The 19,876-nt window shown below is 31.1% G+C and overlaps 1 protein-coding gene across 2 annotated transcripts in view; it reads right to left on the bottom strand.

The window, feature by feature from the left end:
• The window catches only part of lilli (AF4/FMR2 family member lilliputian), a 629,406-nt gene that overhangs the window by 57,287 nt on the left and 552,243 nt on the right, over positions 1-19,876 (bottom strand). For both annotated transcript variants that reach the window (XM_075378353.1, XM_075378355.1), the window contains exon 8: positions 4,929-5,073. In XM_075378353.1, the coding sequence (XP_075234468.1) occupies positions 4,929-5,073 (145 nt within the window). The remainder of the gene's footprint in view (positions 1-4,928; positions 5,074-19,876) is intronic.

Raw genomic sequence — 19,876 nt, 5'->3', positions numbered from 1 at the left:
AATAAATACCACTAATGATATATTATTGAAAAGCTGTCAATGAGGGCTACTGCAGTTACGAAAAAAAACAAAATCCATTTTTTTTGGATTTTGACCTTTTTTTTGACATTTTTGGACCAGTCGATTGCAATCAAAAGGAGAGGTACACAACTAGATGTCACAATCCAAAATTTCAACATACTACAGAGCTAATCGTTTTTGAGTTATGCGACATACATATGAACGTACGCCGAAAGTAGTCAAAATGGATTCAGGGATGGTCAAAGTGGATATTTTCCGTTGGAAACTGATAAACGAAATATTTTGCGATCACAATACTTCCTTTACTTCGTACAACGAAGTAAAAAATAACTGAAATATTACGTAAATGTAAACGTAAATTCTAAATTTATATTTACCGAAAAACATTAAATCTTTCTCGGAATAAAATTTTAAAACAATGAAAAATATAGGAAAAAAGTACAATTTTTTTTATAATGTTTTGTGTTTTTTTTTTTAAGAGCCTTCATACGACTTTTTTTTTAGTAAAAATCAAAAGACATTATTATTGTTTAAACGTTGCAAGCGAACAAATTTCGAAATATGGGTAAAATAAACAATGATTAATAATTAATTAAATTAATTTTATTTACTTTGAATAAAATTTAAAGTACATAACGAAAATTTTTAAGCAGCAAGTACTGTATAGACTACATGAAACCAATCAACAGTTCATGATACAGTAATACCCCCCCCCCCCGCCAAAACATAACGAATTTATTACTCAAAATAATCAAATAACTACTGTGTCGCAAAAGGCATTTAAAGATTTTTTTATGAGTTATCAGTTGACCGTTTTGATGCTTTTCTTTATCCCTTTCTAATCCATGCTAATATTTAAACCGTAATATTCTACGACTTCAGATATCTGTTTTATATATTACTCGTATAATTTTTACCTTCTAGATATCCCTCAATATATTTTTTTTGTTTTTCCTGTTTATTCTCCGGGAATTACCGTTCAAGGGTTCATATCGGAAATTACTTCAGAGGATGAATGAGGATGATATGTATGAATGTAAAAATAAAGTGTAGTCTTGTAAAGTTTCAGTTCAACCGTTCCTGAGATGTGTGGTTAATTGAAACCCAACCACCAAAGAACACCGGTATCCACGACCTAGTAATTCAAATCCGTATAAAAGTAACTTTTTTTTCTTTCTTTTTCCTGTTTAGCCTCCGGTAACTACCGTTTAAATAATTCTTCAGAGGATGAATGAGGATGATATGTATGAGTGTAAATGAAGTGTAGTCTTGTATATTCTCAGTTCGACCATTCCTGAGATGTGTGGTTAATTGAAGCCCAACCACCAAAGAACACCGGTATCCACGATCTAGTATTCAAATTAGTGTAAAAATAACTGGCTTTACTAGGACTTGGGTATAAAAGTAACCAAGTTAAACGAACTTAACTTTATTAATAAACGGCTCATCCGCCTAATTCTTCTCTACAAAAATACATCAGAAATATTTAATATTTACATAAAAACATCATCAAGTAACAGAGATTGAACGACTGTAAAAAAAAGTACTCCTATAAGAAATCAAAATCAATTAAATCGTATGAATTTAAATAACAAATTTACAGTTTGCCAATCCGATATACCCGTCTGCATCATCGTCTAAAATACCGCTTCAGTACTAGTGCCAATTTTAATCTCCGCCGCAACGGCTCATAAAGCACACAAACAAGGAGAAATATGAACCGTTATGCGGCGTGTCATTCTGCAGGATATTAGTATTAGAGCAGCATCGTCTATCGATGAACGCACGTACCCGTGCATCAACCTGATTTACCCTAAACACAAGACAGGACCCAACGACTTCTTCCACGGCAACACCGGTATATCATCAATAAAACTGTTTTTCTTTATATATATATATATATAAATAACTCTGAAACGGTAATCTAATCTGATAGAACACGAAACACGACAAGAAACCTTTAATAATATTATTTTTGCTGTAAAAAGACATCACTTTTTCACGTCCATTTTTAAATAGCCGGTCTACTTTTAAATTAGAAACTAAATTTTTTCTACTTTAACAAATGTTATATATTCTTTACCGGTTTTGTATTGCTAACCGGACATGAAGTTTTAATTTCTGTGCCGGTTATAAAAATCGGTCGATTATATAATTATTATAGGTAATAAATAAATACGTACGATTCATTTAATGTTATGTAAATATGTAAAGGTATTCTTTTAACGTTGTTATCGATCGGTGAAAAACGTTTATTACTTATTTATGTATGTTTTAAAGTAAATAAAATGAAATTTGTAATATAAACAACTACGTTGCTAAGTACAGACTGAAATGAATAAAATAAATACATCATTAAGAAATAACTTCCAAATTTAAATAAAAATTTCAATATTATTAAAACACAGTACTTCTGTTAAGAAAAAATTCAAAAGAATATTATTTGCAATTATAATGACCACGTGAGACAAAAGTATATTAATTTTTTATTGTAACATACATATAAATAACGTGTGTAGACAGTAAATGGATTATCATATCGTTTAATAATTGATTTTTATTTGACAAGAAATGTAAACTAGATCGCTGGTCTGGCATTTAAATACAAGTATACTAACACCACACTATTAGCAATTTTTCCGAAAAAAAAAATTGCTTATAGTGATGATATTATTTCTTTATTCGTTCACCTCATTTTAGAACAATTATCACTGAAATAAAAATACTACGCGTAAATAGTTAACAGGAATTCCAAAAAAGACAGACGTAAAAAAAATCCGTATCAATGGGGTTTTTTTTTTATTGATCGTAATAATTACCAAAGTAAGATTTAGGCATCAAAATTTCCAAATTTCAAATAAAGAAATATAGATTTTGGCAGCTCCATCACTCTGTAGGAACAAACAATCTAGTCTCTGTAGGGACTTGTATCACCCGCTCTCAGCTTAACTTAAGATCAATTGAATATACTAATCACTACGTTGTTATATAACTAATAGATACAATTGATAATCTTTTTGGAAGCAGATTTAATAAAAATCCTTCCAAATATGATTAAATATGCGTTTTAGTTGCTCTCATTTAAAAACAATAATTGCAATTGCTGTTTTTAAAAGCGCATCTTTAAAAAATCAGCAATTTCAATTGTTATTTTTAACGAATGGTAAATTTAAAAATATTGGGGAGCGCTAGAAAATTTCTGATTCTCAATGTGGACGGTGGCGAAATATTTTGGGAATCAATGGTCTAGATGAACTAGTTGGGCCCTAAAACATTAAGATTTGTAAACAACCCGATTACCTCATCTTTTACTTTCCTCTTTTATAATGTAGCTGCTATTCTAGCCGTATTCCAATGAATATGATAATTTTTTTCCAGGGGGAAAGTAAAACATTTAATTGAATAAAATTAGTAATTAAGCTTTTAATAAGAAATACTTAATTTTTAGCGTAAGTTATACTCGTGAATTCAGACGAGAAACGTTTAAAAAATAATTATAAAGTAAACAGGTTTAAGAAACTGTATATTATTAATTCGTATATAGCAATAATAATTTTTTTCAAAATATTTATGATCTCTTATTTATGAAGAGAGTTGAACAAACAAAATCCCAACAATCCAAAAATCCGCAGGAGAGAAGTTAAAATCGTCACTGTAACGCATATACGAGGTCTGTAAATAAAATAATCAGACAGGTTCAGAAATTTACAATTTACAATCCAATTATACATGGACTCACCTTTGAAATAGTTCCCTTGGGAAACCACGCAACGCTTCAAACGGTTTTCCTACTCTTCACAGCAATTTTGGAACTCAGAAACCGAAATATCTTCAGATGGTCGGTTACATTTTTTTCTTATGTTTGCTACTGTTTCAATAAGGTGTCCTTTGAGGTGTTTTTTAAAATCGGGAACAGGAAAAGTCGCAGTGACTCAAATCAGGTGAATAAGGTGGTTAAGGAACTACAGGACTGTTTTTCTTTACCAAAAATTCATTAATTGAGAGCGCAGTGTGACAAGGTGCATCGTCATGATACAGGATCCAGTAGTCTTCGACGGCTGGTCTCACGCGGGCAACTCTTTTCCGCAGTCTTTCAAGAATTTCTCGGTAAACGAATTGATTTACAATCTGTCCTGTAGGGAAAAACTCCTTGTGGACTATCGAAGAAACAAATTAGCGTGATTTTGATTTGCTCATTTTTGCTTTTTTTGGGACAAGGTGCGTTTGAAGTGTGCCACTCCTTGCTCTGGCGTTTTGTTTCTGCGTCGTACTCAAATATCCAAGACTCATCACCGGTAATATAATTTTTTTTTTTTTTTAGAAAACCAGGATCAGTTTTAATTCGCGGCATACTTCCACCCTGTTGTTTTTCAGTTCAACAATGAATTTTTGGGTCCTACTTTGCATAAATTTTTTTCATGTCCAATGCGTTTGTCAAAATTTGATGAATTGTGGTGCGGTTCAAATTCAATTGTTCTGCAACGGTCGGTTGTACCGTATAAAGTCTCCGATTCGCTCAACACTGTCGTCACCTTTTGATATTAACGGTCTTCCAGAGCGTGGATCATGCGCGAACATTCCCGGCCATCTGAAAATGCTATTAACCACGTAAAAACTTGGCTCGTAACAGAGCGTCATCTCCATACGCCCTTTCCATTTTTGAAAACGTTTCGGTAGCATTCTCACCGAGTTGAGAAAAGTTTCTAAATCAGCTGTTGATATAACCATATGTTTACTAGTAACTTTACAGTGTTGCCAACTTGGCTGCCAAAAAAACTAGTCTCATTACTTTATTTACAGACCTCGTATTTTCGAACTATGAATACCAACAAGGTAAAATATTAATTATTAAATTAATATACATAAAGAGTAAAAACAATAAAAAAATAAAAATTGAAAAAACTTACGGAGGAAGTGGTGCAGGCTGGTGCCTGTTATCATAATAATGAGAGGGCGGTCCAACTGTAGCCCCTCCTGGCCCAGGACCGGGGCCAGCTTGGTGAAGACTACCTTGATGTATCTGATCCCCTCTACCTCCAGATAATACTCTCTCTGTAACAAAGAAAGATTATTATATTACAAAAAAAAATCAACCATCAAAATCTTAACGTCAATAAACGTACAAGACATTTATTATTTTTATAACAAACACATTGATGTGAAATTATATCAGCTCAACTATTAGCAAAGGGTAATGATCGAAATGTAACGGATAAAAATAAAAAGTAAATCTAAACACAGAATTTCCCCAAAATACAACATCTCTTCATATAAAAAACAATACAATTACGCCTTTAATAAGTACAAATAATTACTCCAACTTTTCTTGAAAGAACAAATAAAAAATTCTTCGTAAATTTTACAATTTTCCGATGACTGGGAAAGCCTGTTACATTTATAAAAACTGCTACAAACATAACGCGTTTTAGGCGATCTGACATAGGATACGATCTCCTAAGAAAAACAATCATCTACAGATCACGTTTCCTTAAGGGAAAAAAAGGAACGATATAGTTTGTTTTATTCGATCAGCCGATAATACTTCTGCATATCAGTATTCCGCAATAAAATCCAAATAATACACATCTCTAAAAAGCGACACCATCACTTGCCTTTAGTTTGCACTGTTAATATCTTTTACCATACTGTTTTATTATACCATATACCCTCTTTTACAAAACGTGACATTTAAACACGTAACATTATCTATTTTATGCTATTTATTATCCAATAATGAAGAAATCAGAATAAATTTAACCTTAAAATGTCGATCAAAATTGAACCAAAAAAGTGGTAAAGAAAAATTCAAATCAGCCCGACGGTTCTTAAGTTTTAAACTAACATCGGTAAAAACGATCTTAGTATAAAAGTTTTACAAAAACACGGGTTCGCGTGTAAGCGCTCACACATGCACAATGTTGAACCTAACTGCACCTTACCATCCATAATCGATCATAATAAACAATTCTTACAAAGGGGTTTCCATTAAGAAAAAAAACAACAAAACAAATAAAAACTGATTTTACTTGTTCAATAAAAAAAACGGTCCATAAGATTTTATTACACTATAGCGACACAAACAGCATCCACAATACTGGAAGGAGGGAAGGAAAAAAACCGCAAATGAGACAATAGTAAAGGATAATAAAGTATACACAGCGTACCTATCAAAGAAATAAATAAAACAACGCTCTAAGTTGTGAACAGTCAAGAAATAAAAAAAAATATTTATTTAACTGCATACTTTCTTTAAAGAAAAACCTACCACCGGCTTTAATAATAATAATAATAATAAATCTATAAAATAAAAAATCAATAAAGTAGCAAACAAATACTTTTATCCAGAGTGTGTGTGTGTGTTGTGTATAAACGGTAAGCAACTGCGATCAACATTAAATTACCTCACACACAATCTCTCTCTCTCTCTCTCTCCTTCACCCTATCCACCACAACTCACTCTCACTCTGTCTCTCAACAGAACCTAATTAGCAAACAAAGGAAAAGACAATCGACAAGGGACATCAGTTGCTCTTCATCGTAACCCACCCTATTCTTTACATTAAAAAAAAAAAAAAAAAACACTTTCGCATCAAACCGGCACACTTAATCACAAAATGAAAAAAAAAAAGAAGAGCTGAATGGGGGGAAATACAATGACACAGTAAGAGGAAGGAAGGAGGAGAAGCTGTGGTGTAAAGAGAAACAAAGATGTGTATACGATACAGACAGAAACTAAGGTAATCCCCCCTCCCCGACACTACGACCGTCAAATACTAAGCAGTAGCTACATAACGCAAACAAGCAAGACTTCCTCCCTTTAATAATGTAGTATTAGCAATATACGTACTTGGAAGAACACAATGAATACAAAGCGTAGTAACATGATACGATATGCTTTCAACAATATTACGTATAAACTACGCAAAAATGTGTTCAGACTACAATTATAAAATCGGATTTTCATAACTCGAAGTTGAATCTAAAATTAAAAAAAAAAATTTGTAACAAAACTGAATTATCAATCTTAATGTATTTATTTCGACCCCTATAAATATTAATTTAGACCCACATTATCCTAATTTAAACCACTATTCAACGCTATCGGTAAACACACAACTAAACTTCGTGTGTGTGTGTGTGTGTGTGTATATATATATATATATATAGTGAAACAAAAAATATATCAAAAATAAATATAAATAATTTTAATAAGATTAGCTGTTTTCATATTGTGGATAAATTCGTAAATTAGAATCAGAAATCAAATAAATATTCGAATAAAGAAGTGGTATTATCAGGTGATGTTCACATAAGGAGAGGTGTTCCACAAGGTTGCATTTCATCACCTGTTCTTTTCAATATTTATTTCAAACAGATTTTTTTTAAATTTATTATAACTTTTCACAAAGAATAGTAATGAACGATATTATTATCAATAATTTAAGATACGTAAATAGTACATTATTAATGGCTCCTATAGATTACAAGATAAAATATATGATAATAAAAATAAATCCATGAAGATGAAAACTTTTGATTGAATCAACATTTTTCTATGATGAGTATCAAGTTTTATATAACTAAGATTTTTTTTTTTGAAATGACGGACATAGACTGCTTTGTTCATTTTTCCCTATAGGAATGGAAATTTGTAGCGTATGAAACATGCTTTCCTTAACTGGGATTCGAATCCAGAACCTCAGGATGAAAGGCTGCTTATACGACGATTGCGAACACGTTGAAGAAATAAATAAAAGAAAGATAAAGCCAGATCAGATCAGTTTTTTTTATGAAAGAGATGTGTCCTATGCAGTCACAATTTTAAATTTAAATTTCATGTAGTGAACGATATTAAATGCTACATTTCTCTGCCAAATGAAAACGAACTGTTCATTGGAGAAAAAAAAATGTTTTTTCTATTACATCGCTAAATTGCTTGTTTTCTGCGTTCAAAAACAACAGGTTTCACTTAATATTTTTATCATTGCATGACTGCATATCCCATAATGTTTTGGTCGATACTAGCGAATAACATGCATCATTTTATCAAAAGATTTGGCAGTTTTATGAACCCTTTCATTCTGCACTTTAATATTATAGGAATTCATGAATAAGATTTATTTTGTTTTTGAAACTGTTCGATCTTAGCAGTTAACTTAAAGGGTATTTAACATTGATAAAACAACAGGTGGCTGAACAAACAGTTTATTCACTTAATCTGTTTTCGTTAACTTTCCTTAAAGTGAGCTAACAGCTCTGGTGATACAACGCTTTTTTGCTAAGCAGTAATTATTACTGGGTGGAAAAAATTCGTTTTTTTTCTGGCAAACAACAGCTTAGTCAAACCGTTTGATATTTTATGACACCATCACTACAGCTGTATGGCGTTAAAATTTAAAACTTATGAAAGACATCGTTGAAAGTAAGAGTATTTGAAATAAGGTTCGCATAGAGGATGAACCCAATAGACTGAATCTAAGTACAAGGTTAAAGGAAAACTAACACTTTGCACATGTGATAAGACATCCAAGAAGTACCTAAAAATAATTCCCAAAACCGTATTTCGGTAGTTTTTTGAGAAATCTGGGATAAAAGACAAAATGTTCGAAAAACACACTATTTTATATTTGACGTAGAATAACTTTGTTAAATAAATAATAATTTTGAACAAAACTTGCAAAGAATTTTTATTCATTTTAATAGTCTTTTTTAAGCATTATTAGAAAATAATTATTTCAGCCAATTTATTTAAAACATATTTCCTTACATCTACTTCATCGATTTTTTTTAAATTTTATTACATCCTACCTTAAGACTATCATTTTAATTAAAATACATTCAGACCATAGCGACCCCGTAAATAAGATACATTTTTTTTTTACAAGGAAACAAAACTCGACTATTGACCTAAAGGATTTCCTCGATTCAATTAAACTGCAATACACCATGTACATCTCAATACACTACACTTTAATACTCAGCCAACGATTATCCTCTAGTTATTTATAGACTTTTATCAGGGGGAAAAACAAACCAATAATATTAACACAAACTAAATAAATACACCACACCGATGCTGACTAAGTTTTAAAAAACATATATCGATTAGAAAGCGAACTAAACTTCGGAATAATACAGCCGAATTAACCGGCCTACATACATTAAATAAATACGGATGATGTCTAATAAAATATAAATGTTTTAAAAAGTTAAAATAAAATTTCAAAAAAAGTAAATTTTTGTTTTATTTAAATGGCTGAAAAAGATGTTTAAGTCATATAATCCTCTGTCATACTACAGTTGATAATTTAGATATAATTGGTTCTTTAATTTAATACAGTTAAGGAATTTAAAAGACTAATAATGAACTATTAAAAACTAAAAAGAAAAAATTTCATGAAACCATACACGCGATTATGTGACTATTAAAAAAACACTGAATAACTTTCAAGATAACTGAAAACTTGTACCAGTATTAAATTAATCTACGTTAAAAATATGGAATATTTATTTAATTAATTAGAAACAAACCAGAATTAACAATAAAACATAAATTAAATATATATATATATATAAACAGTAATATATCTGATCACTAATTGGTTAACACTATATGTATGATCAATAAAAACATCCAGTTAATTACAGGTTAAACCAGAATATCGATTTAGTTCTACTGAATTTAAATCAAAGAAAAATTAGAAAGTATACTAAGAAAATTACACGTACATACTATATATTACATATAGTTTACCCGATGAGCTCAAAACGTAGAAAAAAAAAATATATATATATATATATAATATATTTATAATATATAAATATATATATATATATTCAATCTCAATCGATTTTTACGCAATTAGAAAAAAATCACTAAATTTTTTTTAAACAAACCAAATAACCTGCGATAACCAATCTTTTTTAACTATCCAATCGCCAAAATTTTGCAATCGCCAAACCAACTTTTGCAGGGAGGGAGGAAGGAAAAAAAAACTATATCATGTAACGTTAAACCACAGTATGGAACGATTTTAAAATCCACTAATAATTTTGTTGTGAGAGTTTTATTATATGGAACCACACAATAAAAAAATTAATTAACTTTTAAAAAATGACCGATAAATTAAAGAACTGTTCGTAGAAAAAAACGCTCTTATTTGTTGAGGAAACAAGAAATTAATATTATCGACAAAAAAAAAGACCTCCGTGGCCGAAAGGTAGCGACTTATATCATCCGGATGTCCCGGATTCGAATCCCGGTTACGAATGGCATTTTTCATACTCCACAAAATTCTATTTCCATATTCCAAGGTTCTGTAGTGAATTAATTCATCAGATAAAATAGATTATCAGTTAATAAGGCGTAACTTTAAACAATTTCTACCGTACGTTTTAAACCGATGCAAAATCGATAAGTTAGATTTTTCTTCATTTTTAAAAAAAAGTTTCAATTTAAAAAAAGCGATTTTTTTTTTTTAATTGAAGGGAGTAAGCCGAACTTCAAACTCATCAGTAAATATATTATACATAAGAACATGTCCTGACTAATTCATCAACGCCCAGTAAAAACTACTGAAGATAAAATAACGAAAATTTCTAAACACGTACTTCCTACAGTGTAAGTTCATACTAAGAAAGGATTTTTTGAAATCAAGTTTAGAGGTTAAGATGAAGTATGAAATTTACTATTGTTTTTAATTTCTCGGTAACAAGTAAAGATTTCAACTTCATTTTTGGTATGGAATGTGAATATTTTTTTTCTTTCTTTCTTTTTTCTATTTAGCCTCCTGCTTCAGATAATACTTCAGAGGATGATATGTATAAGTGTAAATGAAGTGTACTCTTGTAGTCTCAGTTTGACCATTCCTGAAATGTGTGGTTAATTGAAATCCAACCACCAAAGAACACCAGTATCCACGATCTAGTGTTCAAATCCGTATAAAAATAACTGACTTTACTAGGTATTGAACGCTGAAACGCTCGACTTCCAAATCAGCTGATTTGGGAAGACGCGTTCACCACTAGACCAACCCGGTGGGTTTCATGTGAATATCTGAAAATAATTTCTAGATTTTTTTAAATTCCTAATTTAAAACCGGATGTTTAATATTTTTTAAATTCCGTTTTTTCTTTAATTTCTCTGTAAAGAATTAAGATATCAACCTTGAATTCCGATGTATATAATTTTCTGGTGAATACATAAAAAACAATTTAATTTTTTTTCAAAATTCATTCTTGAAAGGGGCGAAATAAAGGTAAAAAAAATTTGAAAAATCCTTGCAAATTTTTCTCAATTTCCGACTATACTAAACGAGATATTCACTTAGGTTGGTGCTTGCAAATACTTTTAAGTAATTTTTTTATTTATTTAATGTTTTAGTAACCGGAGGCAGGTGTAACTAGTCGCGTCGTACATTCGCTAACAGTAGCAGTGCCTGTGTTGGTTAAGCAGCCGGCGCTTTACACCGTCGCACCCCTAAATAAATCCCCAAAAAAAAAAAAAAAACCTGAAAATTGTTTTTTAAATATTTATCTGAAGAGTATTGCCAAGCCCAAATATACTGAATACCCGTTTACTTAAGTCGGAAATTGGGAAAATTTGAGATCATTGTTAAACATTTTTTACCGTTCTTTATCCGATTTCAAGGTCGAATTTCAAAAATCTAGAAATTAGTTAATTGACATGAAGATTACACTCGCCAAAAATCAAATTGATATCTTAATTTGTTAACGAGAAATTAAAAAAAAAGTAAATTTCATTAATAAATTTAACCGTTTAAACCCGAAATTAAAAAAAATCCCCTTCTTGGTGCCACTTATACCGTGGAAGTACGTGTGTAGCACACAAATTTTCATCAGTTTATCTTCAACAGGTTTTGCTGCGCGTTGAATGATGGTCATATGTGTGTATATATATATATATATATATAGATAAAAGCAAAATAAATATACCTATAATAAATTTACTAACTTCAACATTATCAATTATAATTTTATTCATTACTGTGTTTATAATTACTTCGCAATTTTCAGATATTGAATTTTTTTGTAGGAGATAACGTTTGATTAATGACAACTTGTTGCAAACAGTTACATAATTACAGAAATAAAAAACTAAAGAAACTTTTTAAAAAATCATTGCGCTCGCGCGTTTTTTACGTTCAAATCCGGATATTAAATAGATAAAACAATAATGCACACTAACAATACTAAACTGTAAACTAATACGTTGTTGTTGTTATATTAAATATAACAATATTTTTTTATCAGATAAGAAACAAAATAATATGCTAAAGTTATTTAATTTAAATAAATAAATTTAAAAAATATACATTCATTAAATGTTAGAAATTACAAGTGGTTTTTAAAATTTAAAGGTACCTTACAGAACTAAAAAAACAATTTAAAAAAAAACGTATTATAAACTGTAAATACAAAAAAGTTTAATTAATAAAAAACAATGACAAAAAATGAAGTTAAACGAAGTATTTATACGCTTAAATAAATATATAACATCATCACTCAATTAAAGCTATATTTAAAATAATACAAAAAGAGATACCACTTAAAATAATTCAGACATTGCAACAACACTTTTAATAAAGCCTACAGCAGGAAGTAACGAAGGACAACACAAAGTTGAGGGCGTTTCTCATTTCTATATACATCAGAAAGAGATGGAATATAATGAGTGAAAAAAGAGAGTAGATGCGATGAAAAAGGAGAGGAAAGGAAGATGCATACACGCAAGAGCAACGAGCAAGAAGCACGTGTGTGTCCGTGCGTGAAAGAGGCGTTCGTACAACGAGAATCTTACGGCTATACGGGACGCGTTTGTAAGCGGTATTCAAACACCACACACTAGCAGGCACGCGGAAACGTAAAGATTAAAGGGGAAGATTATGGTGTAAACGTGGCAAGTAATAACAAATACTTCATATTTATTTTAATATCAGGAATAAAGAACATATCGTACACAAGTATTATCTGTAATATTATATTTATGTATCTACAACAATAATCGTTCACAAGTTTACAAGTTGGCCCCAGTTCATTAACATAATTTTATTAAAAAGAAAAAAACTGAATCGGGTTTGATACACTTCCCGACTTAGTCGAACTCTTATTCACAACACACATCTTACGTCTCAATTAACCGTTTTTTAATCTTCGTCTTCCTTTGTTGATTTTTATTCATTAAACTTCTTCCTACAACTTGATCCACTAACCTTTGCGCTCACATAGAATCCACGTTAAACATCCATTTTACAAAAAAATGCCGAATATTTTTATTTTATACTCGATAAAAAGAATACCACTACATTTCAAAGCCCCTTTATTTTTGATTTCTGTATAATCTATACTTCGTTGCCGTAAAACTGGCAACGCTCGGTCGTCCTCCGTTATCCTCGCCCCGATTCTGTCAAGCCTCATTACCCCACGATCTATTATATTACATTTATTACTGCACGTATAAAAACGCAAGTTCATCTGTTAGTTAAAGATAATCCCCGCCAGAGGTTGTTGCAATTATGATTATTACGTTAAGACTTTAGCAAACATTTTCGTAATTGTCTGATTGCATCGTAGTACAGTCGCCGCCAAGTAACGGAAGTGGAGACGATAACTACCCGACGTTATCATGTCTATGCAACTAAGAAGTGACTAATCGTGGTGTGCCAATGTTTCATCCTGTTCACGTCACGAAGGGGAAGACACCCCACCATGTGGCGTTTCCGGTCGCCTCGCCAACCCTTTCGTACTTAAACCCTGATAGGCTTTACCGGATGTCATCTTCAAAAACCTTGGCGATAGACATATTGCAGTCTCGCCTCGGCCAAGATGCCACTGATACGAATGCCGCAAGCGATATTCCCATCGGTGTACTACTACTAACAAAGATGGACACGTAAAAAAAAAACATCTAGTCCAAGTAAAGACAGTTATTTTATACGGATTTGAATACTAGATCGTGGATACCGGTATTCTTTGACGGTTGGGATTCAATTAATCACACATCTCAGGAATGATCGAACTGAGACTGTACAAGACAACACTTCATTTACACTCACACAAATCATCCTCTGAAGTAATTCCCAGAGGCTAAAAAGAAAAAGAAAGAAGACAAAACAACTTTAGTATTACAGGTAGGTATAAAAGTCACAAAAAGATATCTATAGTCTTAAGACACAAATTAATTTATAAATATTTCTACTGTAGTAGAGGATAAAAAATCTTCGGAAACAACAAAACAAAATCAAATTAAAACAAATTGAAAAAAAATATCGTTTACATTTCATCCTTTTATTTAATAAAAATTTTACATCATATTCGTGACATTTTTTAACAAGATTTTTAAAAGAATGACAACTTTTTAGACGTAAAACGTAAAAGATGACGTAACTATGAATAACAAAATGATATGTAATCAACAAATATAATACAATCATCAGATATGTACAATCAGATATAATCATAGATACATGAAAAATCCGTAAGAAAACTATCTGTTGGCACAACCACCAACCGATTGGAATCGGTTCTCACATAACACTGTAAAAAAAAAATTGACAAACTCTCTCCGTTATTGTATCCTCCCCTCTCTTGCCACTACAACAGTCCTTCTTTCTTCAACCTTTTGTTTTAATACTAATAAAATTTGATCGAAATAAAAAATTAAACAAAGAAAACCTATCGGTGAAAATTTGTTTTCCTCAAATCAGACGGAACATAAACAAGAAAAGAAAAGAGAGAAAAAGTCCGGTATTTTCTTTTAGCTCAATCTAAACTACAAAATTATAATTTTTTAAAAATTTCACTTCATTCTCATAGCATTTGAATAAATAAAGAAAGAAGAAAAAACTACATATAAAAAAGGCTAAATAAAGAGAAGAAATTAAAAATAATTAACTACTTGATTCTAAATACCAAACCTTCCTTATAAATTGACTAAGTTACCTAATAATCATATTACAAAAACGCACAATGATGACAGCGTAATATAAACAAGACAACACTCAAAACACGACTACTCGAATGGAACAATCACAAGCTAAGATTTGTTGTGATACAATGCGGACAAAAGATAGGGTAATACAATCGATTCCTGAAATAATCGTAGCAGAATTAAAATAGAAGAAAATAATAATAACAATATAAAAAATTTAAGGAACAGAGTAAAGGCTGACGCAATCTAGTGTCAAAAACGTCAAACATGCAAACAGAACTCACTAAATAAATAAAGCCCCTATTCATCGTCAAACCGGGTAAATATAATGTAAACATAGCATTATGTATCCTTATCAAACTATATTCTCTAAAAATAATTAAAACATTTTAATAATAAAATTACAGGATATCGCACGAAATAATCCAACATCTGTTTTGGCAACAACTGTTTAAGTTAATAATTTTTAATGCGTATTATGTTGGCAGAAGCGACAGCAGTTCATGAATTATAGTTTCTTCTCTTTCCAAGTACGCTGTTTGTGTATAGTTCCAAGATGGCTGACAAAGGAAGACTGACTGTTGAACAGGGCGTAAAGACTGCTTTGTTTTTAAATGAAACGAAAAGTGTGGTTTCGTTTCATTTAAACGAAAACACAAAAACGGTTTCGTTACCCTTTTCCAACTCGGTGGTCGACCTCATTTAATACTATAATTAGACTTTAAGAAAAATTCAATAGTGATGGTTCAGTATTTGAGAGCAAGCGCGAACACGCCTGCCGATGTTCGTTCTCCACAGAATGTCGAAGCTGTCAGAGCAGCGTTGCTGAGGAGTCCGATCAAATCAACAATAAAAGGGGCAGCAGCACGACTCGGGGGGGGGGGGGGATTTCTAGGCGTTCTGTACAGTGAATTTTAAAATCCAACTTACACTTGTATCCGTACGAAATAACAGTGATGCCTAAATTAACGGTTGACAAGTACCAAAGAATGCCATTCGCTGAACGGGATATGTATAAAGACGTATAATTGAACAACGTTTGGTTTTCAGATGAGACCCATTTTAACCTAGACGAGGTTGTTAATAAATAAAATATGCGTTTTTGGATTACCGAAAATCCACACGGGCTTCATGAAAAGGCGCATCACCCTCTAAGAATTACGGTTCGGGCCGCTGTCTCAAGTCATGGAGTAACAGGGCCTTTGTTCAGTGAACAGTGAACGTTATGTAAACATGCTGCGTAATAATTTTGTTCAACTTCTTGCAAAAGGGTGTCGATTAGAAAACGAGTGGTTCAAGCAGGATGGAGCCAGACCACACAAGCACACACACCTTCAACTCGTGTTATTTTACAATTTCTGCATGAAACCTTTAGCGCAAATGTCATTTCAAACTGATTTCCTAAACGTTTTGCGGCTGGAGAGAACTTGCCCCCGAACATTCTTGATTTGAATCCATGTGATTTTCTTCGGGGATTTTTAAAGGAAAAGATTTTTCCCCCAAACATCATCATACAGTGATGGAACTGCGAGTACTAATCATTGAGGCATGCGACGAGATAACCGAGGATATTTGTCGTCGAGTTATTAACAACATAGGAGTTCGTGTTGAATTAGTTGCTGGACGTGATGGTGGTTATATTGAACATGTGATAAGCAGATATAGTAAACACATTGTATTTTCATTTTCTGTATTGAGATTCAAATAAATATTTTTCAACAAAACCAAATGTTGGATATCATTTCGTGTGCCATCCTGTAGGATACGAAGATAAACTGAATGAGATTCCCTCCAAATGAATCATTAGAGCAAACCGAAATAGAAACACACGGATTGGTTACACTATTTTTAAATTAAAATTCTCAGTGAAATATTTAATTAATAGTATTAATATATTATATATATTTTTTATACTACTTTAAGAATACTTTAATATTCTCAATTCGAACAGAATAAATACATATATATTTAATTATAAATTGTTACTTTTGGTGAAAAGCAACCATTTTTTTTTTTACAAAGGAAGTTTCTTTGGTATTTCCTACGGTAAGTTCTACCAACATAGATGATTTGAAGTCTTTTTCCCCCACCTTTTCTTATCATAACTGATTTAGTTGTTATAGCAGCGCGTAATGATAAATTGAAAATTCAATACGTTATTTAAAATCTCACTACTGTACAGAGAAGTATTTTTCGTTTTTTCCCGATAACTGAACTAATCATTTCCACAGTTCAAATCTCACTCATCTCACTACTATGTAAATCACGTTAAAAAAAAAAAAAAACAAATAAATAAGCTATAACTTCTTTTAGTAAATTTAATGTCATTGTCTACGTCGAAAAAAATTTTATTATTGTAATAAACTAAAAAAAAAATTAGTTTGATACGAAAGGAAATGACGATTATTTACATATTTAACAAAATCTTGATGGTTTGAGGAATACTAGAATTTCGTTATCAATATAGACTTCTTCATAATGCGTTTTATTAAATTTAAAAATGATTTCCACCTCCCACACTAAAATGAACAGAATATATGAAAAGTGATATGCATAACGATGTCAATAAAGTTATTATTCTAACTAGACCAGCAAGAGTAAAAATTGCATTTATTCCTCGATTCCCTAAGATCTCTGCAGATCTGCAATTTCAATAAAGTTGAATTTCGTTCATAGTTTTTCTCCCGCGACCAATTACATGCAGAACTTTCTAGAACTGGAAATCGTAACGACCAAATAATTTTGATACCAGTGTGATATAAAACAAAGAAATAAAATTTACCCAGAAGTTTCATATTCCTCTTATTTTATCATGTTTTATGAAATTTCATTTTACTGAGAAACTTTTATTCGACCAAATTAATCTATTTTATCCAGCAAGTTATGAATAGTGAAAACTCTGCGAATAACAACACATGATTACTAAAAAAAACTATTTCCAATTTTTGAAGTTTTAAACGCATTTTAATCGTTCCCGAGGGGGGGGGGTGCAACTATTATAATTCGAAAATAAAGAATATATAATATGAAAAAAATGAGCTTAGAAATATAGCAACCATATTACATTACTTCCGATAATCTTAGCTCGTCAGTACGACACATATCGTACTATGCATATTTAACATACTTTCTCCATCTTTACAGTTATATAAATTTGAAAAAACTATGGATAATAACATCAAACCAATCAAATGACTGATGACTATAAAAACTAAATAAAATAAAAAATCGAAACGGAACTCGTAGATGTTGAGGGAAGTTTTATCCTCCTATTTACTGCAGATGCTGGATCAGTTCCCTGTTACTGGATCTTTGTATTTATCTTGAGGGTAATTAATATTTTAATGCCATTATACGCTTATTTTTAGTTAGGTTTTAAGAACGACGGAAATTGGGATAGCGTTTGGATCCTTTGTACATCGTATTTTAGAAAAGATTTTTACTCTGTTATTCCTTTGGAGATGAGCAAGATATTTGCGTCTTTCTCCCGACGCGATTTTCCTTCAGACTACCCACTTTCGATGCCAGTATCTTTCGGTACAACAGGAATCCGCTGTATAAGGACCCTAATTTTATTGAGGCTCCAATGCATGCAATCCTTTCATGGTGTCTGTAGGCGGAGCCTGACTAGTTATACGACGAAGTAAAAGAAGGAAGGATCGCAAACGGGATAAACATTTTTATATTTCTACACGCTTCATTTACTCAAAATGTAAAAACAACAACCAGTAATTTCTAACAAAGTTATTCCTCGTTATTTTGAGGTCATTTTGAGGTACATTTAATTTGTAAAATTTATATTTACAGATTTTTTGAATTTTGGTAAACCTTACATTAATGCGTTTGAAACAAGTTGATAGGTTACACCGTTATCCCGTAATGAATATTACAAAATTTTAATTTTGGCGGCTTTTTTGAAGTAAACTCGACAACTGATTGCGGCCATTCGTGTATTTTTTAATACTCTAATGATGCTTAATCCGAATTTGAAATTGAAATCAAAATCGAAATTAAGACGAGCGTTCACACACGTACATATTGAATCCAAAATAACGACGAACTGTTCGTTCGTTGATAAAGTTTATACTTAATAAAAAATTTAAAAAACGCCTGTCTTGTTTAGATGGATATTTTCAAAATCAAGATTACATAAACTTAACTGAAACAAAAGAAAAGCGTTCTGAATCCAACATAAATAATTCAACGTACATCGAAAAAAATTACCAATTTTATTTAGCGTTATTATAATAAGTAAATCGCATAATTTTGCGACAGGAAATTCTAAATAATATCTAATTTCCATGGTAGAATGGAGCATCTAAAAACTTTTCAACCGAAAAATCCAAGAGGTTTCAAAAATATCCACACCGTAATTCCTCGCAGAATCTTCGAGCTAAAAAAATAATTTATTATTTATTTAACATACACAAAAAAAAAACTGACAACAAATTTGTTACACTTTCCTGGAATTGGGTATTTATTCTTACAAAGTGAAAAAACAATGATACATGAAAATAAACAAAAAACGTTTTCAAAAAATCTATATTTTCATATTTTTATCAGCTCTCCCTCCCCTAATAACGTCCCAAAGCTCATATTTGACATGCACTCCAATGCCTAGGAATACATAAAAAAATTCGATTAAAGAATATGCAATAAATAAAAATAATAGCTTTTCCCGATTCCTGGGGGAATTGGGGAAGTTTTGGTGTACATATATATATCTATATATATTTTTAATGTAAGATAAGCGTGCACGGATGTCCTGAACTTAATAAAAAGTGGGATTATGTTTGCAAAATTTTGAGAAAAGAATCCAAAGAAACTATCTACCCCAATCCCTGCAAATATTGACCCCAAAAATTTGCCTCATAAACAAAGTGCAAATTTCATAAAAATTGATTA

The sequence above is a fragment of the Lycorma delicatula genome, chromosome 11, assembly GCF_047948215.1.
Source record: "Lycorma delicatula isolate Av1 chromosome 11, ASM4794821v1, whole genome shotgun sequence".
Taxonomy (NCBI): domain Eukaryota; kingdom Metazoa; phylum Arthropoda; class Insecta; order Hemiptera; family Fulgoridae; genus Lycorma; species Lycorma delicatula.
The sequence above is the reverse complement of the archived record's forward strand: the minus strand, read 5'-3'. Positions and strand labels throughout refer to the sequence as shown.